The 27,396-nt window shown below is 43.8% G+C and overlaps 1 protein-coding gene across 3 annotated transcripts; it reads right to left on the reverse strand.

The window, feature by feature from the left end:
• Positions 1-124: 124 nt before the first annotated feature.
• LOC118089358 (putative ferric-chelate reductase 1) lies at positions 125-26,992 on the reverse strand. Of its 3 annotated transcripts, XM_035123948.2 has the most exons (17): positions 26,760-26,992; positions 21,514-21,706; positions 18,710-18,846; positions 16,184-16,275; positions 15,506-15,590; positions 15,014-15,031; positions 14,307-14,492; positions 13,474-13,575; positions 12,492-12,636; positions 10,885-10,998; positions 9,890-10,002; positions 8,988-9,074; positions 7,882-7,979; positions 4,700-4,758; positions 3,117-3,254; positions 2,987-3,012; positions 125-2,158 (listed from the first exon to the last, which is right to left on the reverse strand). In XM_035123948.2, the coding sequence occupies exons 2-17, from the start codon at positions 21,704-21,706 to the stop codon at positions 2,069-2,071; spliced, it is 1,683 nt and encodes a 560-aa protein (XP_034979839.2). In that variant the 5' UTR covers positions 26,760-26,992; the 3' UTR covers positions 125-2,068. The 3 variants fall into 3 exon arrangements, 1 of the variants encoding a protein (XP_034979839.2); XR_009557872.1 differs by lacking the exon at positions 4,700-4,758 and having other exon boundaries at positions 2,052-2,158; XR_009557873.1 differs by lacking the exons at positions 4,700-4,758; positions 7,882-7,979 and having other exon boundaries at positions 2,052-2,158.
• Between the last annotated feature and the right edge of the window lie 404 nt (positions 26,993-27,396).

Genomic DNA, 27,396 nt, shown 5'->3' on the forward strand with positions numbered 1-27,396 from the left:
AACTCTCCAAATCCTGAAGAGTTATAACCAAGCTTCCTGAGCTTCTCTGAGCTGTTCGTGTAGGGAAGCTGTAGGAAAACAGAAGACCTGCTTTCATTTGCAAGAGAGAATGCCACTTGCCGCTCAACGAGACTTTTATTTCAACAGATGCAAAAAGAACTGCATTTAATCATATAAAATCTGAACAATACAAAAGGCATTTAAAAATCAGCATATGAATAATAATACAAAAGTTGATCGTAACATTTAGGCTGGTGTTTTGCATTGGATTATTACAGACGTAAGAATTAACTTGCTGGACCAGGCCAAGGTCTACATAGCCAAATGGACTGTTCCCATTGGGGCTGTCAACAACCCAGGGGGAAATGGAGCTCCCCTCCCCTCTTTCTGGCCACTGTTGCCAAGTGAAACGAGGAGAATAGCATGGGTAGCTGCTCAATCAGTTAGGGTGCGGTGCTGATAACTCCAAGGTCGCATGTTCGATTCCTGTATGGGACAGTTGCACATTCCTGCATTGCAGGGGGTCCCTTCCATCTCTACAATTTTATGGTTCTATGTATTCAGGGACAGGTGGGGGGGAGGCTCAACAGCAAGTGCTGTCTTGTGTAGGTAGACCACAAAATTCCTCTTGGACATTGAAGAAGATTGCAGATTGAAGGCAAATAACACAACGCTGGCATGTGGGAGGCAAACAAAGAAGAAGTCATCTCTTCTGTGATGGCTAGCTGGAGTGAGCAAGCAGCAAGGCGGAGGATGAAAAACAGAGAACGAGGCTCAGGTAAGGGGCGGCCAGCCAGTATTGCATTTAGCCTGCAGAGCCAAATGGATTCTAAATTCATAAATCTGTGCTTCAACAGCTATCATGATTAGTGTTACATGTGAAACATCTTTCTATTGCTAACGGTTTTAGAACACTGGCAGTGAGTTGTGTTGTTGTTTAGTCATTTAGTCGTGTCCGACTCTTCGTGACCCCATGGACCAGAGCACGCCAGGCACTCCTGTCTTCCACTGCCTCCCGCAGTTTGGTCAGACTCATGTTGGTGGCTTTGAGAACACTGTCCAACCATCTCATCCTCTGTCGTCCCCTTCTCCTTGTGCCCTCCATCTTTCCCAACATCAGGGTCTTTTCCAGGGAGTCTTCTCTTCTCATGAGGTGGCCAAAGTATTGGAGCCTCAGCTTGAGTTGTAAAATGTGACAAAACATTTGCAGCTTGGGACGACCGAAGGTCTTGCCAAAAGCTGCTGGACTAGATCAGTAATTTAAGGACAGCAAAACCATGGGGGAGGGGGAAAACATTAAGAGAATAATGTGATTAATTTGGGGGTTGTCATAATTAAATATATATGCCATGCTCCAGTAATTGTTCACTGATGAAAGAGCTCCCTAGCAGAACTCATGTCAAGAAATGTGACCACAGATTGTGTTTTTCCTCTGAAATGAATGGAGCAGTCTGCAGAGGCGAGAGATCTGTGTTTATCTCCATGCAGCTGACCCCACAGGCACTGCAGTCTTAATCAGACATGCATTCCAAAGCAGCCAGTAGGGTTTACTTGCAAATAAACGTTTGCAGGGTTGCAGCCTCAGCATGGTAGAAAGAGCGTGTTGGTTGTACCTGCATTCGTCAAATTAAGGGGAGTACTAATGAAGCCTCTGTAGTACTTAGAATTTGTCCGAGAGTGAAATTGTAAATCCTGCCTGAAATTTAAAGTAACAGAATAATTGATTAAGATAGCATCACAAAAGAAGGGGGAGGAGAGTTTCTCTTGCCATGGCTTGAAAAAGAAACCCTACCAATATCCAAAGGTTGATCAGGTACGTCAAACATGGTCAAGACTAAAGTGGCATCCCATGTCAACACACTCACATCTGCCATATTTGGCTTCATTTGTAAATTAGTTTCCCTTAGAATCATTATCAGACAACTTTCATGATCAGTGAATTGATGCCTTTCAACAAGTAGTCGGTACATCCAGGTAGACAATTGCACAGAGGAGGTTGAAAATTTCGGTCTGGGCAGAAAAAGAGCAGAAGCCATTTTCATTCTTCCTCCCAAACGGGAAACCGGTTTTAAGAACCTCCAATACCTACAAGCAGAGCTATTAAAAATGCCAGGTTGCCACACAGATAGATCATCAGCAGTATCACTTCACTTTTCACCTAGAAAGGAAACAAAATTAAAACAATGAAAATTCTGCTTTGCTTAGAAGCTGTTTTTGAATTTTATTTCCGCAGTTTGTATGCAGCTTAATCACAGCCGTCTCTAAGTGATATATAGCCTGAGATCCTCCATGAGAAAGATCTGTTCACTATATTCCGTTTGAACGGCTCATCGGTGTTCATTTAAAAATAAAAAAGACCTAATAACTGTGGCCTGGCAAGTTTGTCGACACCATCCAGCTGGTTTGCCCCCTTCCTGAAGCAACTTAGCTTTTTTAGGCTTCCTCCAATTTGGGGGGGGGGGTATTATTGTGCAAAATGCCATTGATGCAATAATACTGCATTAGTGATGGATTTATACTGGACTGTCCACATGCCATTCCACATTATTAGTTTTTCTGTGGTGCTGCCCCAATGTTGTTGGATTATTGCTGTCTGGAAGGGCACTCCTGTGCTATAGCGCAACAAAAGCAGGCCAAATAAATAAATACCAGAATATTTGTGATTGCAAGGTTTCAACAGGAAGTTGCAGGATGCACACTGATTGGAAACGAAGTAGTATAACTGCCCCAAAACTTTTGCAGGTGCACATGTAAGCACACCAATACTCTCATGAGCACAAATCATAATGCATGCATAATAAAAAATAATGCCTGGGGGGTTCCTTAAAGAGGGGGAGGAAGGACCGGGACCCCATACATATAGTTAGCTAGCAACATTTTCAAAATTGTTTGGTTTTCCCAATAACCTTCTGGTGTAGAGCTTCCACTCAAGTAGAAATCTAACAAAACAAAACACTGATAATGACTGCAAGAATGAAAAGATTACCTTGGTGTTTGAATCTTCATACATTTCTGTAAAACACAAAGCAAAACAAAAAAACAGGAATGTTATTAATTCCTACTTGCGTGCTTTGTTAAGAAAAGCTTTTTATACATAGATCCGAATCAAGCTTTACCTTTCTTTTTCAACCACAGAGTTACATCCATCAGGATAGCTGCTAAGACTTCCCAGGCCACGAAGCCTCCCATTGTTTTAACCATCCATTGGCTAGGAGAGCTGCTGAGCATTTGCAGTCCCAGAAATATGGCAGCAACTAAAGAAGGAAGATGCAAGGCATTTGATGACTGGCCTTTTCGTGATCCGGTGCTTCCAAATGGAAACTTAACGCCACAAACAGGTTGCTATCCTATCACAAAATAGTCATTAGCAACAGGGTTGGGCCATTATTGTTTTTAACATCAAATTTTCCTCACAAAGATAAAATCTGAATCAAATGGGGGGGATTTAGGGGCGGCATATTGGCATCCGTGACAGGGCCGTCTCAAGCCGGTTAGGCGCCCTGGCGCTATGGCGCGGAGATCGCTCTGGCGCCCCCACCCTGGTGGGTGGGCGCAGCGCACAGCATGGCTTCCGCGCAGGGCCCTCCTACTGGCTCGGCGCCCTGGCGCCCCGCGCCACTGAGACTACCCCTAGAGCCGGGCCTGATCTGTGACATTGTGTGAACATTGTTGCATGAATGAGGAACAGTGATGCCACAGCATCTGGAAGCACCTACAAATGCATGTGGAAAAATAGCCTGTTGGAGACACACTGGCTGGTTATTTTTAATTAAAAAAAACTAGGCATAATATTCAATACATTTAGTCCCCCAGCTACAGGGTGCAAATGGTACAGTAAAGGTTTTATCACCACCCCTACCGGGTTCATAAAGTGTCCCTGAAATCCTGCCTCCTTGAATTTTTATATTTTGGGTAGCGTTCAGCTAACACTTTGTGCACGTGGAATGACTTCCGCTTGCACAATGGGAATGTTTCCACCTCTCTCTGTGCATGTCCTGCACCCTTCCCAAATCTTCTCGGGGGGTTGGGGGGTTGGGAGAAAACTCCAGAACAAAATTAGGAGGCACATGCACAGGAAAGGGCACTAACCTTGTACAAGCAAAAGGTATTCTACACAGGCAAAGAGTGAGTTGAATACTGCCCTATAAACATGCATTGGTTTTTTTTAACTACTTAAAACTGTCAGGCATTGCCATAATCCGAAGATTCCTCCCCAATCTACAGGACTCCCAGAAAATAAAAAGTAAAGATACAGTTATACCATTATCTACTTAATATGGGTATATATCCTGTCTGACTTTTGCAAACATTAACCTGGAGCTCTTACAACAGAAATCACCCACTTGTACTTAGGTTTCTCTGGGCAATGCAAAGCTAGAACCTTTCTTGTTCAAAACAAAAACAGAGATTCCCTGCAGCCCAATTTTGAACAGACGTGTTTGGAGCTAAGTCATGCTGAGTTTTGCTTATGTATATTACCTGCTATTGTGTTCCAGGTATCTACCTATTGCTGGAGTTTCTCAGTATGTAGGACCAGGGTGTTAACATTCCACTGCAGCTGCTGGCCTAATTTTATTGAGGTGTGTGGCATCTCGTTCTGTGCCGCATCATCTTAGCATTGCGCATTTCTAGACTGCCTTCCGCAGTGGGAATCGAGCATCCTACTTGTAAGTTACAACAGAAGCACCCATCCACTTACCTGCCAAAACTTTGATGACTAATGCGTTTAGCATGTGAAACCAATTAAAAATAAACCTCCTGTTGGTGCAATGCAAAACACTGTTAGATACCTTTGTTCTCCCAAGGAGTAAACATTAGCTGGTTGCATCATGCCTACTTTGAGAGGGCAGTGAGGTTCAGTTCCACTAAATAGGAGGTGGAGGACCCATCTAGCACACCTATGGTTGCCACTGGGGGAAATGGAGCACAGCCACGCTGCTGTTAACCTATTGGGACATGTTGAGAGGGCATGTGCCACTGACTACAAATTGCTGCGGTGCAACAGCAGGAGAATGCTGGTGCCGTCAAGTTCAGCTTGTGGGCTTCCTATAAAGCACCTGGCTGGTCTCTCCATGAAACACAGCGCTGGATGAGATGGCTCTTGATTCTGCTCCTGCAGGCCTCCTCTTATGCACACCAATGTATTTAATTCACATTCCAGATTTGTTTTCTGTAAGCCCTAAAGGCACTGCACCTAAGCAAAGCCTTATCTTTCCCAAACACAATAGGGGCTGGTTTGTTTTTACCGTGAGCCAGAAAACAACAAGGCACGGGATGTCGTCAACAACAGGGGGCCTAGCTAAAAGGCTTGAGTTTCACAGCAGTGGTTCTGACAATGCTGTCAGGGGGGGGGGCAGAATTGCAGTCATTTAAAGTGCATCTCACAGGAAGAGCGTAAGGGAGAGAGCATGCAAGACTGCCTACTAGTCCCCCTTCCCCAACATACATATGCATAGACACAAAGAGCTATCACATGGCTGGAGAACCTGTGGCCCTGTAGACATGGTTGGACACCCAACTGACATCATCCCTAACCACTGGCCAGGCTGACTGGGGCTGGTGGGAATTGGAGCCCAAGAACTTCTGGAGGGTCGCACAGATTCCCCAACTCATATCCACCTTCCACATTGGATGCCAAAAAGATCTTGCCAGCTGGCCACCATCCATGCCCTGTGCCAGGAATTCCATTGCTACTCCTGCACACTATAACTGCTACAGCACAGTGGGCCAAATGTGGGCCAAATACATAGCTATGGAGTCAGGATCTCGTTGTTATCTAGTTCTAGAGGTGCCAAGGCTGAACCCTGCCTTCAGCCCCATTTGCTTTGCCTAATCCCAGATACTGTTGTGAACTGGTTTTGGTTATAATAAATAACAAGATGAAAGATTTTTAAAAAATATTTAAAGATGATCCAAAAAAGAACTCCCTTAAGAAAATCAAGGGTTTTTTTTGTCTTAAGACAGTCTTTAAGAGAATCATTCAAAAAAAATTTTTTTTTAATAATTCCAGTAGCACCTTAAAGACCAACTAAGCATAAGCTTTCTAGGTATGAGCTTTCGTATGTATATATACACACTTCTTCAGATACTCTGAAGCAGAGGTCGCTACAAGTTACAGGGAAGTTACAGGGAACCAGGCAGAGGGCCTTCTCGGTAGTGGCACCCACCCTGTGGAATGCCCTCCCACCAGAGGTCAAAGAGAACAACAACTACCAGACCTTTAGAAGGCATCTCAAGGCAGCCCTGTTTAGGGAAGCTTTTAATGTTTGATGGATTTCTGTATTTTAATATTTTGTTGGAAGCCGCCCAGAGTGGCTGGGGAAACCCGGCCAGATGGGCGGAGTATAAATAAATAAATTATTATTATTATTATTATTATTATTATTATTATTATTATTATTATTACTACAACCTTGTAACTGTTGATGACTGTTAATCATGTAATGATGGCAGTTGGTTCCACAGGGAAAGGCAAGGGATTTTTAAAGGGACAGATGACCAAAATTAGCTTTAGCATGTATAATGGGACATGAATCCAGACCAGGTCTCTCCATGGTTTTTAGTTTGGTAATGAGTTGTAACTTCTCTTTCAAGTGTATTTCTAAAATTCTTTTGCAATAAGACAGCTACTTTAAGATCTTGTATAGAATGTCCTGGGAGATTGAAGTGTTCTCCTATTGGTTTTTCTGTTTTATGATTCCTGGTGTCAGATTTACGTCCATTTATCCTTTGCCATAAGGACTGTCCTGTTTGTCCAATATAGAGAGCTGAAGGGCACAGTTGGCATTTGATGGTTTTGGTTGCTCAGTGGCTATGCAGGTAGCTCACAAAACAGGTGCCGGAACACCCCTAAAAGGTGCCAGAACTCGGTTCCAGTGAGTTCTGATTGAAAAAAAGCCCTGGCTATGAGAAATAAACCATGCACCCAAGGATTCATTATCTAAATACAAATAAATGGCTAAAAATAACACTTGTCTATATTTACAATTTTGCTCAGCACAATTAAAAATCAAGAAAACCCTATAATTTCAGTTCTTCTGAAATGATAATGGGAAAGGGCAGCTTCTCTGAAACTCCCTGAGATCTTATGATGAATATATTTTTACTCTGCCACAGGCAGTTCTGAAGTAGCTAGCATCCAACTGTAACTGTGCCGAGTTACTGATGACCAACACATTGTGGTATTGCAGCTCAGATTCAAAGCAGCTTTTTGAGGAAGGCTATTCTGCCCATTTAGCGTATATCGTATTTTTCGCTCCATAAGGTGCACCTGACCATAAGACGCACTTAGTTTTCAGAGGAGGAAAGGGAAGAAGCCCCGTTTTTGGGGGGATCCGCCCACAGTTGTGCAGCTTCTTTTACAAAGAGGGAAAGCCCCATTTTTTAAAGGATTGGCTCAAAGTTGTTGAGTTTACTTTGCAAAGGGAAAAAATCCTGTTCAGCTCACAGTTCTGCAGCTTCTGATAATCTAATGAGCCAGATAATCCAATCAGCCAGTCACATGTTGCTGGAGAAACAAACAGCCTCCCTCTGCAGAACATTCAACAATGGAGGCCTGGGCAAGGGGGCGGGGCCGGAAGGGAGCTAGTGTCTCTTATCTCCCTCCCCAATCTCTTGCAATCAGCTACTGAGCGGCTTCCTCTTTCCCTCTTGTTAGTCTTTAGCTCTTTCTATAAAAAAAACCAGCACGATCTGCTTTTCGCCCCTGGGCAATTTGGCTCCAGGGACCATGCATCCGCTCCATAAGATGCACAGGCATTTCCCCTTACTTTTTAGGAGGAAAAAAGTGTGTCTTATGGAGTGAAAAATACAGTGATGCTTCTGCAATTCAAGGAAGCATTATTATTATTTTACCTCATTAATTACATTTGATGTACTAACCGGTTATCTTGAAGAGATGGTCGGAAAAATGCTATGGCCGGTTGAATCAAAGAGAGAATCATGACAATACATCCAATAACAGCATGAGCTCCTGCCCACTGTCAAAGAGAAAAGGGTGTGAGTCCTATTTATGCTATGCAAATGCTACGGAAGCCACCTCTCCTTTAGAAAAGGCTGCATCTTAATTCTTCTTGTAGGAAAGCCTTGATCCCATACAATGCCCTTGCAAAGGGACCTTGGGGCAGCAAAGAACATTATATAATGGAAAAGGTAGCTGCCATCCATAGGTAGAAGTGGTCAGTCAGCTATTGTTCTGTAGTCACTCAGAGAGGTATGACATCTCTTAACATGCCACCATTTCAGGGGCATTTTTAGATGCAGCTTCCTTAAAAACAAACAAACAAACAAACAAACAAAACCAGCCACTGCATGGATATCAGACGGAATAGACTTACCAATCAATACAAGCAAAAAAACCACAAAAATTGTGCATTAGCCCATACTTAATTGCAGACTAATCAAACCAAGTCTGGGGACAGGGGAATTAGGAGATGAAATGTTGGTGCAGAAGCACATTTTGGTCGAGTGATTCTTTTTCTTATTAATTCAATGTATTTAAATAATCCAATGTATTTAAATATTCAGCAGATTCTTAAAAAAAACAAAAAACAAAACCGCCACTTGAATGAATGGCATAAAATGCATAACTGCAGGGCTTGCTATCTAGGTATTAGGCCTAATATACAACTATTCTGGGCAAATTTAAACTGCAATCACAAAACACACAATCACTAGGGAGTAAGTCCCAATGAACAGTTCAGAAGCATACTTGCTTATGAGTAAATATGCAGAGGATTGTGCTGAAAAAATCCAACACTTTCTGCACCCTCGAGATACCATGTAGGTCCCTGCTGCTAACTCAGAGGTGTCTTATATGTGTGTTGCATGTCTTGTTGGCATTGGCTATAGGCTGCTGGCAGTCTGCTTTGGAGAGGGGTAGCAAATTGGTCCCTGCTGTTTCATCAGCCTCCTTCATCACCCTTCATCAAAGTAAGTTGTTCAGCAGGGATCTAGGAGCTGTAGAAATCAAGGAAAGCTAAACTTACCTCACTCCACCCCTTTGCTGCCACAAAGCATAATATGAAAGCGATTGCCGTAGCCACAACAGTTAGCAACATCATCAAAAAGTGGATCTGAAAGGGGAAAAATGTGCTTAAATTAGATTACAAACCAGCTAAAAGTGAACGATTAACTGGTCTATTGCCATTACAGTGGTACCTCTACTTACGAATAACTCTACTTACGAATGTTTCTACTTACAAATGGAGCTCTGTCCGCCATCTTGGATGCGGTTTAGATAGGATTTTTTCTACTTACGATTTTTTTCTCCCAATGCATTCCTATGGGATTCAACTTACATTTTTTTCCGACTTACAAATGTGTGTTCGGAACGCATTAAATTTGTAAGTAGAGGTACCACTGTATATAGAAAGCCGTTTTTATTTTTAAATTTTAACCCTCATTCTCCCTCACAGAACAGCAGTTCTCAAAGTGGTATCCAGGAGTCCATGACAGTTGAAAGTTGAATGTTACTGCTTCTAAATTTAATGTATAGTACAGATGGGGCAACAGTCTCTCAATAGCCTTGGTTCTTTCTTTAAAATAGCCAATTCACTTTCACCATCTGCAGGCAGAACAGGGTAAGACTCAAAAGTCTGAGGGCTTATCCACACCTCTATTAGCTCTGCCTCTTTTCTCTGGAGAAACATTAACTTTAACGCAGAATCAGAACAAATGGCGGTGGTTGGATTGTGGTTACTGCTACTGCTGCTGCATTGAATTTAGAAAAAAACAACAACCCTGAAGATGTGCACACACTTCTATTATGATCTGCGCAATCCCAAAGCTTGAACGCGATTTCGCCAAATGAAACTACTCTAGTCCCCTGTTCATAGGGGCCAACCTAACAGTCCTCTCTATCCAACCATGGATCTATTAACGTGCATACCTGAAACCAAATATCTTTACCCAAGAGAGGTTTTTTGATGGATCTCTTCAAGTACCTGGCAAATATCATTCCCACACTTCCTGTGGTCATCCAAGCGATCAACATGAGGGCTCCTTAGAACAGAAGCAAAGAAAACACATGGAGAGAAAGAAAAACCAAATTATCAGTGGCCTGAGAAGGAGCAGCTCCAGGGAACTTGCTTCAGCCGCTCCCTGCCAGAAAATTACAAGGTTTTCATTAAGTGTTCAAGAGTGTTGGGCGGGGGGAGGTTTTCCCTCCTCCGTCCCAATCCCCTATCCTTTTGTGTTCTATCCTTTAGATTTTAAGCATGAAGGCAGGGGCCATTTTGTTATGTGAATGTTGCGAGTCATTCAGAGCTCTTTTCCATTGAAGAGGAGTTGTAAGTACCTCAAATAAATCAGTGTACAGTGTGTTCTGTCACACAAACACGTTGGTATGCCCATCATTGTTCTATGCCAAAGGAACGCACGAAAAATATTATGTATATTTACTAATCAAAATAAATATACGTATGTTTGGCAAAACTCTAGGAGCTATTCTGGAACATGTACCATTTCTCTAGTCAACTGACATGTACTTTATTTTGTTTTTACAGGCAATGTAGGGTACTGTACAACCCATGTTTATAAGGTAAAGCAGCTCTCAAATTACTCAGCAAGCAGCTTGATCCTTAGTAAGAAATGGAAAAGGGAAGGTGTCCCAGCTAAAGAAGATTGGCAAGTTAAACCTTTGCTGCTGCAAGATATCCAAAATGAGGTTAATGCAATTTATTTATCGCTAACAGTGCTTGAGAGGAGGGACAAACAAAGACACAAAGCAACTAATCCATGCCCACTAAACTGGGCTCACTTAAACATGTACGGAATCTATACACAAGACCAAAACCCACCCAGAACATCTCTCACAGGATGTACGGCAAGAGGTGGAATGGAAAGAAGAGACTTTGGGACTCCACTCTCAAGACAGTTACTTACCATGAGCTTTGATGATCAAGGGTGTAGAACTGGTGCCACCTACTGCTGCAAAGCTTGAAATGTCCACCTTCTGATCAGTAATAAAGGGTGTCCTGGGATGCTTCCGTATCCTCCCTCCAAGTGTTTTTGTTTTTTTAAAAAAAGAGGAAGAAGAACTAGTTATCACAGGGCCTCTTGCTATAAAATGAATTCCTGCTTGAACAAAGCTATTGACAGTATTTTAAAATCAGCAGGTCTCTGTAGTCAAGAGATCTCAAGTATGCAAGAAGGTTCTGTACAGGCAACGATAAGGAAGATGACTGGGTCTTCCAAACTTAACAAGGTAGATAATACCGATAATGCAAAACAAGAATAAAGTCTTCTGGAGAAGAACCGCAAATGGGCACCTCAGCCCCAGATTACAGGTGCTAATATTTGCTTCACGAAGCTATGGACTATTTCCAAAAAAATCTCCAAAGTTACACTTAGGGCAAGTATGGAGTATGGTTCTGGCACCACCACACACCCTGATGTATCCATTTCTAGACCTCAAAATGTTTATACTTTTCAGAGCTAGTAAACTCTGGGTAGTCTATAAATTTTGGTCTAAGCATGATCATCTTTGTAAGAGAAGCCCCATGCACGAACTACGTATGTTAACCAAAACTGTGTTTAAATCTCAAGTTATGAGAAAGCAAGATTATTTATGATTCAGAACGAATCATAAATTGTTCTTGTTTTTAAGCTAGACTTTGTGTTGTTTTTTAAACCTGGCTTTGCTTGCATCTGATGAACCCGACCATCACCTTAACCAGGGACGGCCCTTCAATGAGGCAAGGTGAAGCCATCTGCTCCGGGTGGCAGATCTGTGACCCTCCCCAACCATGACACCACTGCCAGCTCCACCATAGTACTGCTGCCCCCCCCCCCGGTCACCTGCTGTATCCTAGTTGCCGGTGCTGTATCAGGGTGGGCCGTTGCAGTGGTGGGATTGGCGATGGCAGCACACATGTGACAACAGGGGCTGGGCAGGGGCTGGGAGCAGCAACAGGGCACTGCTTGGGCGTTTTGCCTTCAGCGGAAAATGTCTCAGGCCAGCCCTATCCTTAACATGGCACTGGTAGTTCATTTTTAAGCCTTACTTCGGATTACCATTCCACATATGGCTTTGCATCCAATCCTCAAGTCAGCAGTCCATGGCCACTGAGCATGCTTACCCTAGTGGGTTTTTTGCAGAGGAATCCCCACCCCTTGGCTTTTCTCTAAAAGTTTTCTGTTCTCCCACAAACCTTGGCATTCCACCCAAGCTTGCTGGTAAGTCCTGTTTTCTTCTTCCTTGCATAGGTAGTGTTTTCTTTTTGGGGGGAGGGGGTATATGAGCAACAACACTCACAGTCGGAGGATTAGGCAAGAACCTAAGATCTCTTTGCATCTTATAACATGTTTTAGTTGAAGACCATTAGCATTCTAAGTATTTGCAGACGATATTGGAGTGATAAAAGCCTTCCAGCTGTTACAAGTAAAGGTGTTTGCTACAATTAGGCTCTTTAAGCCTTGAGCTCCAGAATTCTGTACGCAGTTGCTGTTGCAAACACTGTCCCTGTTTCCAGTTTCTACATGGAACTCACCATCAGCGGACGATGGCCCAAAAGCCAGAAATATGTAGTACAAACTGTCAGTGCTTCTTGGCTGAGTTGATATGGGGTTTCTCGAAATGAAAGAACACCTGATAATTCCCTCGCTGAAGGATGTTGTTAGAACGTCCACGTTACCCTAAACACACACACACACACACACACACACACAGCAAAGTTATCTGTCACACTTATTTTGACCATTATACATAAACGTATAGAAATAGACACAGTAGTAATTAATAAACTGATAATAATCAAGTAAAATAATGTGATGCTATTATAATATCTCTGCCTTTTCACCTAATTCTGGAGATACATGTGTGTTTGTGTGTATCTGCCTTCTTCCTATATAAAGAGCTAAAAAGGGATGAGCTTATACAAATCCTGAAGATTCATCATTATTGCACCTCAACCCACCTGAAAAGAAAAACCTAGATTCTTTCCCATTCTTTGAAAAACCCACCACTACAACTCAGGAAGAAAAGGCACTATTCACTTGTGCTTTTCCAGTTTGACTAGCATTTCCAGCATCAGACAAAAAAGATCAAAATCTGGGTGTTTCCAGCATAGGCTTCAAGCTTACTGACTTCCCCGAAAGGGATGCTCGTCATCTAATCTTTGCCCTATTAAGCAGAGATCTAATCATTTCAGCCAATGGGCCTTTAGATGTTGTCTGACTGCAAATCCCACTGCCTGCGGCCAGTGATCACAGTCTGGCATTATGATGAATTTGTATTGTTTTATTGTCTGTGGATGTTTTTTTTTTATGTACACCACATAGAAATATGAATTAAGTAAGTGGTGCAGAAATGCCTTAAATAAGTACAACTTTAAAAATTATCCATGGCAGCTGGGGCTGAGGAGATCTGTCATCCAATAAGAAATCATGGGGCACAGGTTTCCCACACCCCTGATAGTTTCACACCTATCATACTTTTAAAAAAACAGAGGTAGCAGAAGACATTTCCAGTACCAGAGGCCTTGGACTGGGAGTAGAACGTCCAGTTGAGAAGGCATGTTGAACCTCTATGCGGTCTGTTGCATTCTTACCACAAATATAAACATCATCATCTCCCTGGGAAAAGATACAAAACAGTCTCCTATTATTCAGAATGAGTGCACGCTATATTTGTTTATTCTAATGTTACTAGTCCACGGGAAATCTGACAGTTTAGCTAAGGGTGCCTTACATCCAGGTGTACGTGGTTTGAGTATGGGATGCATATTGCAGAAGAAAAGAAGCCTTGACGACAATGAATGGAGGTGGGGAAGGGAAAGGCAGGTATGTGGTCTCATACCCTGGAAAGCCACTGCCATTCAGCGTAGAGAAGCAAGATGGACCAATGGTATGATGGTATTTCCTACATTTATGCTTGCTCTGGGGTTCATAAATGCTCTATGCTTTCATAACCACAGGGACTGCTGACTTTCAGCGAAATATAATGCAATACAAATAGTTCTTCTTACTTGGTTGTTTTTTTAAGGGTTGCTTAATGTTTAGGGTTTTTGTTTTTTAAAGCGCTTTCAATTTTTGCAAGAACTAAGACCTTGCAGATTTGTATGCAGAATCAATGCAATGTGAAACACCGGTGAAATTCTATTGAAAACGACACCATTTTAACTTGTGCCTTTCTTATTACCTCTAGCTCAACAATACCTTTGTCATGTTTGCTACACCTAGGGCTACTACATTAAAAAAATAAAAATAAATTGTGACATGGCTGCAAGCTCTGTACATTAAAGTAATATAGTTAGAACCTAAGCATCTTTTTATTTTATTTTTTAAAAAATCATTCATTATCTCACCATTATCTTGTCATCAGAAAAGCCAATGGCTACATATCCATCTGAAAGTCCACTCATTTCGAATTGGAAAGCATCGCTCCCTAATGCCGCAGATGACATGAAGTAACAGTTTGGGCTGCTTGCGTTGCAGCCTGCAGGGTTACTGAAACAGAACTTGTTTTTGCCACACCCTTCCTCTGTGGAGATCTGCAAGGAAGCGTAGATCCTATCAACCATCAGCAATAAACATGGCTGTTAGTTATTTTCTAAAATATTAATTCCACCTCTAAGATGATAAGACTATGTCCACCTGTTTAAAAGTACATGATAAATAAATGGAATCCTGTTTGCATGTCTTTTCAGGGGTACATGCAAGTCCCAGGTAAGTCGATAGATTCATTGCAACCGTAATGAACACATTGCACACAGAGACACACACCTGGAGTGCATAAATGTTGCCATGCCTCCCTGCATTTGTTTTTAGCATGCTTTCGATATGCAGTCCTCAAGTCATTTCCACTGGAGGGATCCCCAGAGTTTGCCGAACTTACAGCACCCTTTACTGCACAATTCCATACGTTACCTGGAAGCAAGCCTGGGTTTCGGACACGACGATTGTCCTCTCCAAAAGAAACATATTCAGGTTACTTCTAACATGGAAGAAATGGGCTTGGATGAAGCGGGAAACAACTCGCGTTAAAACAAAAATGCAAAGATCAAACACTTACTGTTGTGGAGGAGAAGGTCTGTGAAAGAAAAGAACATTGGTTACATTTTAAAAAATGGTTAAGGAAAAAGAATTTACTTCTCAGCTTTTCCGTCAAAAATCATGGGATTGAGGAGGAGATTGTGAGCTATCTATGTTGTTTTGTTTTGACCTGCCCTGCCAGGAAATATATGTGAGGGGAGTGTGTGTGGCACTTGTTACTCTATATGTCTGCATTGTATGTATACATTGATGGCATTTGGCCTTCAGGGATGTAGGTTACAGTCAATGTAGTTTTCAGGCCAAAAGAAAATAGGTTGGTCTCCTTTGTGCTTATGGGTTTGGTTCCCCCCCCCCAATAGTTTTCAGCAATAGAATGTTGAAACTATTGACATGACCTGGTAGCCCTTACACCAAAAAATAAAGTTCTCTAAGAATAGTTTAAATTAAATGCACAGTATTATTATTACATGCTTGTAAAACAAGGTGGCCGGTAAAGCGGATTAAAACTTACTGGAACAAGTGGTGAACTGGAAGACACGAGAACTTGACTTCGAACTTGAGTCCAGAATACCGAAAAATTATAGAGCGCTGTTGCTCTGAAAATGGTGGAATACACAGAATGCGAATAATTTTAGACAGCATTGACCTGGTACAGCCAACCAAATTCCACATTGCACTATTCCATTTTTCAAATATAAAATTTGATTATATAGCCTGGAATCTGTGAATTTAACAGCTTCGGTCTACATTGTTAATACCACCACCACAACCCACCCTTTACCCAGGTTGAGTTATAACAGCTTAAAATTCAGAATCTAAAACAGATTAAAGTCATGGGAATTACGCCAAAGAGCCAAGCCACAGCGCCAAAGAGCCAAGCCACAGTGAAATTTAGAAAAAAAGCTTGTCCCTTCTGCAGCAGAGACATGGATTCTTGTAGCCAATCCCAGCAGCAAGCAGGCTTCCTAGTCTAGTACTATATACATTTACAACCATAAAGTAATTTAAGACTTTGGGCATTTAAGACTTTGGGCATGAAGGCATTAAGAACATAGCTGCCAAGTTTTCCCTTTTCTCGCGAGGAAGCCTATTCAGCATAAGGGAAAATCGCTTTAAAAAAGGGATAACTTGGCAGCTATGATTAAGAAGTGCTGCTCCATTATACAGTACAGATAAAACAAGCCTGTACCTGAATTCAACATCCCCTATACCAGGAGCAGTGATCCAAATTGCTGTTATGTTTTGCTTCTTTGCCTTGTCTGTGTGACTCAGGGAAGAATTCTACAGGGGGGGGGGAGAGAGAGAAAGAAAACCTGATGCAGAAGGAAATCAGGCACATTTCAACTCAGAACAGTGGGCCCCTGGAGTTCCTTGATAAGCTAAGACATTACAGAGAACCATTCCCCACCACCACCAACTTTCACTGCATACCCTTCAACTGTCCCAATTTGAGTGGGATACCCTAGGCTTTTGATTGGATGCTGGAATGTCCTGTTTTTGGGTTCAGCTCTCTGGTGTGAGTCAGCCAAGCACAGGACCAAAAGATGCTTGTTTTTTTAATCTTGATTTCTGGTGCGAGTCAACTAACTGCTGTGAGAGTTTGAGATTTTTTAAAAAAGGAGTGTCCTGATTTTGATTAGCAGGATGTTGGACAAAAAAGAACAATGCTGGCCTTGTAAACAAATGTGGCGGTTAGTCATTGGTTCAAATAATTGGTCGAGGGGTACGGATTTTGGCTGGGCCTGACCCTCATGTGATTGCTGCTGCCATATAGAAGTATTCCGTTAAAGGAATCCCGGGCTCCACATGTTTGTCTGTTTATCCCCGCTAGGGGTCAGGACCACGCATGAGCCGCGGGGAGCATCTGGGGAGAGGACAAAGAAGGGCTTGTGGTTCCCTGCCCCGTCCTCTCTCAGGGGGTGCTTACTTACTGACTCCCCTACTAGGCTAGAGGGAGTCAGATCTGTCTCAGGCGGGAGACAGATGGCTGGGGAACCAATGACTAAGCAACCACTCACATTTAATTGATTGTATTTTAATAAAAAAGTTGTGGCCAAATTTTAATGCCAAAAACTTTAACAAAAATTATGGTGTCTGTGTGAGTTATTGGGGGGTCCTCTTGGTGCCTCGGCACGCAAAAAAGAACAATGCTGGCCTTGTAAACAAAATAATGTTGGTATTGGGGTAATGGGGAAGTGGAGCAGTCTGGCCGATGGTCTGATTAGTCACACTGGAAGAGATGGGAAAGAGTCTCCCACTCCACTAGGAACACAATTTTACACCCCTGCCAGTAGTGCAAAGGTGGGGATCTTGTGGCCCTCCAGATATTGTTGGGCTACAACACCCACCACCCCAACCGCTGGCCATGTGCTGGCTGAGGCTGGTGAGAAATTAAGTTCAGCAGCGCTCAGAGAGCCAGAGGCCCCTTATCCCTTATAAACAACAAAGATACAGTCATATCTCGGTTTAAGTATACTTCGGTTTGAGTACTTTCAGTTTAAGTACTCCGCGGACGCGTCTGGAACAGATTAATCCACTTTCCATTACTTTCAATGGGAAAGTTCCCTTCAGGTTAAGTACGCTTCAGGTTGAGTACTCCACGGACCCGTCTGGAACGGATTAATCCACTTTCCATTACTTTCAATGGGAAAGTTCGCTTCAGGTTAAGTACGCTTCAGGTTAAGTACGGACTTCCAGAACCAATTACACTCATACTTCGGGTTAAGTACGCTTCAGGTTGAGTACACCATGGACCCGTCTGGAACAGATTAATCCACTTTCCATTACTTTCAACGGGAAAGTTCGCTTCAGGTTAAGTATGCTTCAGGTTAAGTACAGACTTCCGGAACCAATTGTGTACTTAAACCAAGGTACCACTGTACACTCTCCTTCTTCCCATGGGCTTGCTCTTCTGTGGAACTGGAAGGTGAGTATAAGACATACAGAGTCTCAGAGCAACACTTAAGGGCTGCTGGGTTGAGGACTAGAGCATTTTGATCCCAGGAAAGAGCATTGGTGGTTGGGCGAGGGGAGAATATCCATCTCTTTCTACCAACTGAGGCCCATTGCTGTGACTGCAGCCCCAACTCCTTCCTTCCTACCTACCTACCACGTGCATCATGGCTAGGGTCAAAAAGAACCATGAAAATAATTCTGTGCACCCAAGACACCTGCAGAGCATTCCCCTCTCCACACCTTTCACAACCAACTGCATTTGAAAACAAAATATATCTTTAAAACATGCATGGGGAATCTTCTTTTACCTTCTAGAAGCCCCATGCCAGTCGTGGGCAGAGCAGGAGACAAAGGTGGGCAGAGCGATGAATGTCTACCATTGTAGAGTAGGCTAGGCTCTACATTCATGCCTCTCTGTCCAGACAAGCCAGAGGCATTATCAGATTTCAAGGACACATTTCAGCCAGACAGAAATATTCAAGGAGGGGGCAGCCTGAGGAGAGTCCTGAGAGCCAGATAAAGAGGCCTTGGGAGATCTAAAGTTCCCTGTCACTGTTTTAAAAGAATATGTGGTAGGGTATAGAGTGTGGGATTAACTCTTCAGACAAAAAACAGACTATCCCCCTGGTCATATTCAAACCCATAGGATAGTTCCCTCAGTCTATATGAGTCTCTGCTCTGCAACCGAAGCTTGTTTTTGCATCGCAAAAGCTACTAACCAAATAATTACACAAGCCCAAGCCACACAAGTTACACATACCTGAATGTTGTTACACGCAAGGCCTTGTGAGTTAGGGTCTAGGATTCTGAAATGTCCCACAGCAACATCACCTCCAACCTCTCGGGCCTGGAGTAAAAATCCTTCAAAACTGGAATCACCACTTGCCGTAAGAGATACTGAGTAGGAAGGATGTTGTAAAAAGTGTCAGTTTGAATGTTTTGCCACAACAAATATTACGGGCAAAAAACAACAACAAAATGTTGCATTTATTACTACCATCACTTGGATAATCCGTGTGAGAACCTACAAGGGCTGTGTACACACACCAGGGGGTGTCACACAGATCTGTTTTTAATTTGTGCACTTTTTTCTACACCCGAGTGCTTTCAATTCAAATCTATCTTGATGTTTCCTATCCATACTACCGGTAGTAGGGGCTGCTTGATGAAATGTATTTGTGTTCTGTGTTGTTCTCCCCTGCCTTTAATGACTTTTCCTCCAGCCCCCCAAAATTCCAAAAAATAGGGATCTGTACTCACTCAACTATATCTATCTATCTATCTATCTATCTATCTAGTGCTTTTATTCTGGAGTGACACAGGGGTACGCATACCCCTAAACATTTTGTGAATCTTTGTACTTCTGTCCATTTACTGTATTTATTTTTCCCAATTTGAACTATAAAATGAGCCAAAATGAGAGTACCCCTAAACTTTTTTTTAGGAAAAAAAGGACTGTATCTATGGATCTATTCATCCATCCATCCAAGACCATATAACAATGGTCCTGAAAGAACTACATTGGCTCCCAGTACGTTTCCGAGCACAATTCAAAGTGTTGGTGCTGACCTTTAAAGCTCTAAACCAGGCATCCCCAAACTTCGGCCCTCCAGATGTTTTGGACTACAATTCCCATCTTCCCCGACCACTGGTCCTGTTAGCTAGGGATCATGGGAGTTGTAGGCCAAAACATCTGGAGGGCCGCAGTTTGGGGATGCCTGCTCTAAATGGCCTCGGCCCAGTATACCTGAAGTAGCATCTCCACCCCCATCGTTCTGCCCGGACATTGGGGTCCAGCGCTGAGGGCCTTCTGACGGTTCCCTCACTGCGAGAAGGGAAGCTACAGGGAACCAGGCCTTCTCAGTAGTGGCGCCTGCACTGTGGAACGCCCTCCCATCAGATGTCAAGGAAATAAACACCTATCTGACTTTTAGAAGACATCTGAAGGCAGACCTGTTTAGAAAGTTTTTAATGTTGGATGTTTATTGTGTTTTTAATATTCTATTGGGAGCCGCCCAGAGTGGCTGGGGAAACTACTACTACTACTATTATCCCTCCCTCCCTCCCATGGAATATCACAGTAACAAACTATAACCAAAGCCAAAATTTTGAACACATTTGAAAGTGGGCAAAATGGTCTCTTTAAAAAAAACACCACATCTTATTTTTTTATTTACCAGATTTGCACAAAACAGCACCCAGCCCCACCAGGCAGAAAGCCTACTGAGGAGTGCCTCTCTAGGATGGGCATGCAGAGATATGAGTACCTCTGATCTCCAGACCCTCCCTCCCACTACACTGTGGCTCAGAGAAAAACAACTGTACATTTCACAGACAAGCACACATGGCAAAGTATGTTGTTGTTGTTTAAATGGCTGGATCAGGTCCATTGTGATTCAGCTTAGCTTTATTCATAGATGCATAATAAAGTGTCTTAGGGAAAAGAGCCAAGTTCAAAGTCGACCTGCTCGAGACTGCCCTGTTCACCCATTTGCTTTCTAAACTCCTGCGCTAAAGGGGAAGGATAAAGGTAAAGGTAAAGGGACCCCTGACCATTAAGGTCCAGTCGTGACCGACTCTGGGGTTGCGCGCTCATCTCGCATTATTGGCCGAGGGAGCCAGCGTATAGCTTCCAGGTCATGTGGCCAGCATGACAAAGCCGCTTCTGGCAAACCAGAGCAGCACATGGAAACGCCGTTTACCTTCCCGCTGTAGCGGTTCCTATTTATCTACTTGCATTTTGACGTGCTTTCGAACTGCTAGGTTGGCAGGAGCTGGGACCAAGCAACGGGAGCTCACCCCGTCACAGGGATTCGAACCACTGACCTTCTGATCAGCAAGCTCTAGGCTCAGTGGTTTAACCACAGCGCCACCTGGGTCCCTAAAGGGGGAGGATAATAAGCTACAAAAAACATGTCTACTTTCTTTATAGCCAACTGTAATGTGATTGAAATAGGAAACTCTTTCCATTGGACAAAGAATCCTTTTGTGTCTCCAGTGACGACTAATCCATGTGAACTTCTTGACAAAAAAAATGACACACATTGCAGCTCTGAGCAATGATCCAAAAGGATCTAGCATGGCATTCAGGGCTCCCCCCCCCCTTCCCGGACAATCATTCTCAACAGACTGAGATTGTAATTAAAAAAAAAGATACTGTAATCTAATGTGAAGGGCTACAGCAAAAAGTGAGGGAGAAGGCAGGCATGGCATCAATGCATATACATTCACACCCACAGAGCAATTTGGATCCTGTTCGTTTCATCTTCGGGCTTAAACCAGGGGTAGAGAATTTGCTGCCCTCCAGATATTGCTAGACTTCATTTCCCATCAGCCTCAGCCAGCATGGCCAATGGTCAGGAATGATGGTCACAGCTATTTATGGAGTGCAACAGATTGCCCATCCTTGGCTTAGAGATCAAAAGTTATTTAACAAAGATTGATGTTAAGCAGAGACATTTGGGGGGGGAGCAGGGAGAGTGGGAAGGAAGCACTTCCTAGAGTGGACCTTTGACGACATCACTTTTGGTTTACATCGCAGTCAACAAATGGTTCTGAATTCACCTATAATTTCATCTCCTGGGACAAAGGAACTTTTGGAGATGGAGATGGCATATGGCGGTGCAGAGGTCTGGGCAGAGTCTCTGTGACCAGGAACCATAGAGCTACAAGCCACACTGATTTTTCCATTTGAGTAGCCGAAGACTCCTGAAGAAAACGCTCCCCATAAAAGAAAGAAGCTAGCCAAGTTTTCCATCTGTGAAGAAAGCAAAACATTTGAAACATTTAAGTGAGGATAACAGACGATTGCACAAGCAGGCTTAAAGGCAAACGGGGGAAGGAAATCTCAATATCTTCTGTTACGGGGTGGAGAACCTACAAGCATGGTCAATGGCCAGCGTCAGCGATGATGGGATTTGCAGTCCAGCCGCACCTTGAGGGCCACAGGCTCCCCAGCCCTACTCAATTCCTTAGACTTTTGCAATAAAATTAAGCTTAAAGGAAACACACTTTCAGATGATAAGCCACAGAATAAACACATTACTTCAGATAGCATATATTTTGCATCCATGAAGATGCAGACAGCAAATGCCTATGTATAATGATTCAGTCAAAGGTAGGTATTTTTACTCTGTTATAAACTGCTCTGGCATTTTTAAATTAGATGGAGGCATAGAGATGTTTTAATAAATCAAATCACAATATCAGTGTACTAAAATTATATTGTTGTTTCCAGTGGGGCAGTTAGGTATGTACTTAAACCTCTGCCCTTAATATTTTAAAAGTTTTAAAAGTGCTTAGCTTTGGATGACTCAAAATGACTTGCAGTTTTCTCAGACACCCAGGGAAATTCCTGACAGGTGAAGTCAAGAGACCAGGGGCGCAATAATGCTATTTATGTGGTGTTCCACTGATACCAGAGACAAAGTGAATTACAGCAGCAGCAGCAACTGTAAACCAGAGCAGTTGTTTAGCAAGCTGGAACAAGCACATGCATTCATAGAGCAGCACACTTACAAGCCTCTGGGTGCAAGAAGCAATATACAGTGAGCCCAACAATCCAAACCTTCCACCATGCCAATGAATTGTTTTGGCTATTGTTCTGACATGCATTGGGTGGGCTGAACAGGCAACAAGGTGGTAATAAAACACTAGGCACTAACTGATTTGCTTACTCCAACCACAGAGTTGTTGTACCTGGGAGAATGTCCTGTGCATTGCCATTAAAACCACCAGGGTCAGTCCTGCTATTAGGGTGATGAAGCTGCCTGAGGTGGCAGATGCTGGGGTTGGCAGGAGCTTCCAATTCATTCCCCTGAGTCCTGGAAGCAGATACTGCTCTGCTCATTGCGTGGTGAGACGCCAGCAGTTGGGTCACCAAAGCAGAGCATGGTGAGGTGGCAGGGAGGTTGTTTTTATTTCACAACATTCATATACTACTTGATGGTAATAAAACAATAAAACCAAGAGTGAGAAACAGTGAAAATCTAGCATTTATAACTAAAAATAATTCAAAACCGCATTAAGCTAGAATTAAATTAAAACACATGACGGCTTCTACAGGTCTGAATAGCCTTGCTTGAACAAAAATGGTTTTAGCAAGTGCCAAAGGGGTGCCAAAGCAAGTGAAGGTGCACATGGTTGAGATCAATGGACAGGGAGTTCCAGGGTTTAGGTGATGCCACACTAAAGGAGTACAATGTGGCAGCTGCAACAGGGCCAGTTCCGCACCGTGCGATGGGTGCCCTCATGTAATTTGTTTTTGGGGTTCCCCCACCTCCAGCATTCATAGGATGCCATTGGCCGCAAAACGTCAGTCCATATTTCCCTACTCCACCCCCATTTAATCTGGATTTATTACCCTTTCCAGGAAAAAAAATCTGTTTTTCTTAAAAGCTTGTTGCCAGCTACCAGTTTGGAAAAATGTAAATGACACTTGACCATGTTAGGCCTGGTGTCTGGAAGCCTGTATAGTCTCTGGATACTCCTCACCAGGGCCTGCCACAGATGTTAGCAAATTCCCATATTACACAGAATTCCAGGAGTGGTGAGTGCTGCATTGCTGCAATGCAAAGGTGGTGATGTTGGGGCTTGCGCAGGTGCACCAGCAGATGTGCCAGACCAGATTGGCTCCATCAGTACATCATCACCGCCCTGCCCCATCCCAATAAGAGGCACTGACCCACGGCTCACACGCAGTTCTTAAGTATGTGTGGGTGTTTCTCTTTTTAAACTTATCAGCTTTCAATTCATTCAGCACTTTTCTTTGTTTCTTTGTTTGTGATATACGTGCAGTCTCCCGGCTGCACGTATCTCACGTAACCCGTCCACCCTTTTAAAATAAATAGTCATTTTCCCTCTATTATAAATGAACTTTGTCACAGGGTTCTGTTGCCTATTGATTTCTGGCACATCAAAGTGAACCTTGAGACAAATATGAGAGCAAATTAAGGACTTGGAGGGTAGGGTGGGGTGGGACAAAGAGAGAAATAGGGGGAGAATAATAATTTTAACGTTTGGCATTTTTTAACTAAGGATGACTATTCACAACTATCCGTAATATCCTGGTCTGTCCTGCTCAATACTATCAACACTGACCATCAGAGGCCAGGAGTGGGCAGCTGGGAGGAGCAGGGCAAAGTTGCTCACTTGGCTTCCCAATGTGGAGATTGCTGCTGCCAGTAAAGGAAATGGCGAGGTCAGTGCGGTGCAGGCACAGCGGCGGAGTCAATCTGCAATTCCCTGTGTCCACACCGCACTGACCTCCCCACCTCTTTGCTTTCCCTTACCAGCAGTGATTTCTGTGCTGGGAAGCTGGGTGAGGAGGTCTGCTCTGCTACACTGGCAGCTACTGACAAAAAACTCTCCAGGGCAGGCATCCCCAAACTTCAGCCCTCCAGATGTTTTGGACTACAATTCCCATCTTCCCCGACCACTGGTCCTGTTAGCTAGGGATCATGGGAGTTGTAGGCCAAAACATCTGGAGGGCCACAGTTTGGGGATGCCTGCTCCAGGGTTTCAGGCAGGGGTCTCTCTCTCTTTCTCTCTCTCTCTCTGCCCTACCAGGACATGCCAGGGATCGATCCTGGGACCTTCCACATGCCAAACGTTAGCTCTACTGCTGAACCTCAGTTCTTCCCTTCACAGATAACTCACCACAGAGCTTTTAGATCATTGATGTCCCTCTCACATCAGATAATTCTCCACAGAGGCAGTTCAAAGACACCTACAAGATGCTGAGTGCTATGTCTCTCAGTGATTTCCACAGACGAGCCAGTTCTGGTTTAAGATCTACTATGACCAAATACCTTCTCGTTTAAACCACCCCTTGTGAAATTACTGGACCTTGTTAAGTGTTCGTAATACCTGAGGCACTCACCTGCAATTCGATGCATTATAAAGGAAGATATCCATCACCTACCTTTCACCTAACACAGGGATTACCAAACTAAGGCCCGGGGGCCGGATGCGGCCCAATCTCCTTCTAAATCTGGCCTGCGGATGGTCTGGGAATCAGCATGTTTTTACATGAGTAAAATGTGTCCTTTTATTTAAAATGCATCTCTGGGTTAGTGTGGGGCATAGGAACTCGTTCATATTTTTTTAAAAAATATAGTCCGGCCCCCCACAAGGTCTGAAGGACAGTGGACCGGCCCCCTGCTGAAAAGGTTTGCTGACCCCTGACCTAACACTTCAATATTTAAACTTTAAGTAATACCAAAGTGCTCCTTCAACAAAGCCTAGCGTGATTTGCTCACTGTTCTTCCTCTCTCAGGAGGGGCACTTAAAGATATAACTAAAGCTGCCCTTCGTTCTTGGAGAAAGGTAGAGGCACAAATGTAAGATACACATAAAGTGATAAAATAACTGCTACCCTATATGTGTCTACTCTGAAGTAGGACACAATGAAGTCCCAAGTGAGTACAGCAGGCGTAGCCAACACGGTGTTCTGCAGTTTTTGTTGGACTGCAATTCTCATCATTCCTGACCATTGGTCATGCTTGCTGGGACTGATGGAAGCTGTAGTCCCACAACACCTCAAGGGCTAAGTGCCTGGTGTATAGGATTGCAAACTTAATTATTTTGAGTGCTGGTAGCATCCATTTCCCCTAAAAGAGTCCCACGTTTTTTTTATGCTTGGTGCTATGCAAATACAACAGAACACACAAAACTGACCTGTAATGAAATTGGCAAAATTAGGACCGGGGAACAGGGAGGAGGTGAGCAGCATAACACAGATGTGGCTGCACTGGAGGCTGTCAGGTGTTCTGGATTCACCTTTAAGAATATAAAAAGAGCCTATGCACTCTCCCAAGTTGTGATTCCCTGTACTTGGCATCCAGAGGCATACTGCCTTCAACAGTGGAGGCATAACATAAAGTCATTGTGGCTAGTAGCCTTACACTTTTAAAGTCATCCAACTCAGTGCCTATCAATACCATTTCCTGCGGAAGCAAATTCTAGACTGTGCATTGTGTAAACCACTGCTTTCTTTCGTCAGCCTGGTACAATTTCCCCCACCTTGGAAGAAATGCAACACTAAAATAGGTGAAGCGTGCTTTGTATGAGTGGGCAGGCACAGACCTAGCACACTTGCCAGGATCAAAGCAGCGAGCCACTGTGCGCTTGTGTTTTCCATTCTGCACAATGGGCAAACTGAAAAGGTGAGTTGTTATTTCCCCAGAATGACATCTCCCATGCTTTTTGCACAAGTAAAGCCACAGGCCCCAGCTCAGCCTCGTTCACACGGCATTTTCAAACAAACTCTGCATGCCAGCAATCTATTAGTGTAGAGGCCAGTAAAACTGCATCCAGAGGTCCAACACACACCTCTCATTCTCTGTCTCGCTCCCCACTTCCTACATCCCATTAACTGCACAGCTAAGAGTTGTGAGGCAGGCAGCCCGTTCAACAGCTACAGTTTTCATCAACCCCAAAATGCACTGACCGGAAAAGCTTCACCTAGTGAATATCAGGAATATAGGAAACTATGTTCTCCTCCTATAGAGATCACTAGTCCATCTCGCTCAGTGTCTATCACTGACTGGCAGCAGCTGTCCACGATTTCAGACCAGAGTCCATGGGCATAGCCAGGATTTTTGTTGGGGGGGGGGACAGGCCTTTTGCTAGGGGGGCAGACCTTTTGGGGGGGGCAGAACCTCAGTTAACTATGTATTTTTATTGATTTACGGGGGGGGAGCAGCTGCCTCTCTCTACCCACCCCCTTGGTTAAGCCCATGCCAGAGTCTCTCTTTTAGCCCAACCTGGACTGAACCTGGGATGTCCAACATTTCAGTCTCCAGCCCTACCTGGATATGTCAAGGAATGAACCCGGGACCTCCTCTTACGTGAAAGATGCAGCCGAGCGATGTCTCTTCTTCGAAGTCAGCTTCTTAAAGGCACAGGAGCCTTTCAAAACGGAAAGCGTAGCAAACTTAGGCGCATTCCGAATATTCCTGCTGCTGCCACTCCTCCTCGCCTTCGCTTCACCTTTCTTTGCAGCCCAGCCTTGGGATCCTGACTGCTGGATGCAAAGTGGAGCCTCCGGGTGCCGGCGGCAGATGGGCAACTAGCTGCTGCAGCAACAGCAGCAGGCGTGCCAGGTAAGGGAGAAAGTGGACGCACCGGTTCTGCTGCGCTCGTCCCTCGCTGCCTTTAAGGCCGCGCCTGGGCCCTCTGCTGGCCAAGATGTGCCACTGCATTTCCCGCGGAGCTTTGTTTATTGCTGTGACCCGGCAACACGCGCTTATCAATCAGGCGCGGGGCGGGGGTGTCTTTATCTTCAAGGCCACGTAGGAAACTTTAAATAGACATAAAGGGTTGGATGCAGACATCAGCTGAACTTGAGTCCCCTTGAGATCAGTGGGTCAGGTTAGTCGCGAAGAAAAAGGGAAGGAATCAATATGTTGTTAGACCCACATTGAATGGTCCCGGAGACATCAAGCC

The sequence above is a fragment of the Zootoca vivipara genome, chromosome 7 (genome assembly GCF_963506605.1).
Source record: "Zootoca vivipara chromosome 7, rZooViv1.1, whole genome shotgun sequence".
Lineage (NCBI taxonomy): Eukaryota > Metazoa > Chordata > Lepidosauria > Squamata > Lacertidae > Zootoca > Zootoca vivipara.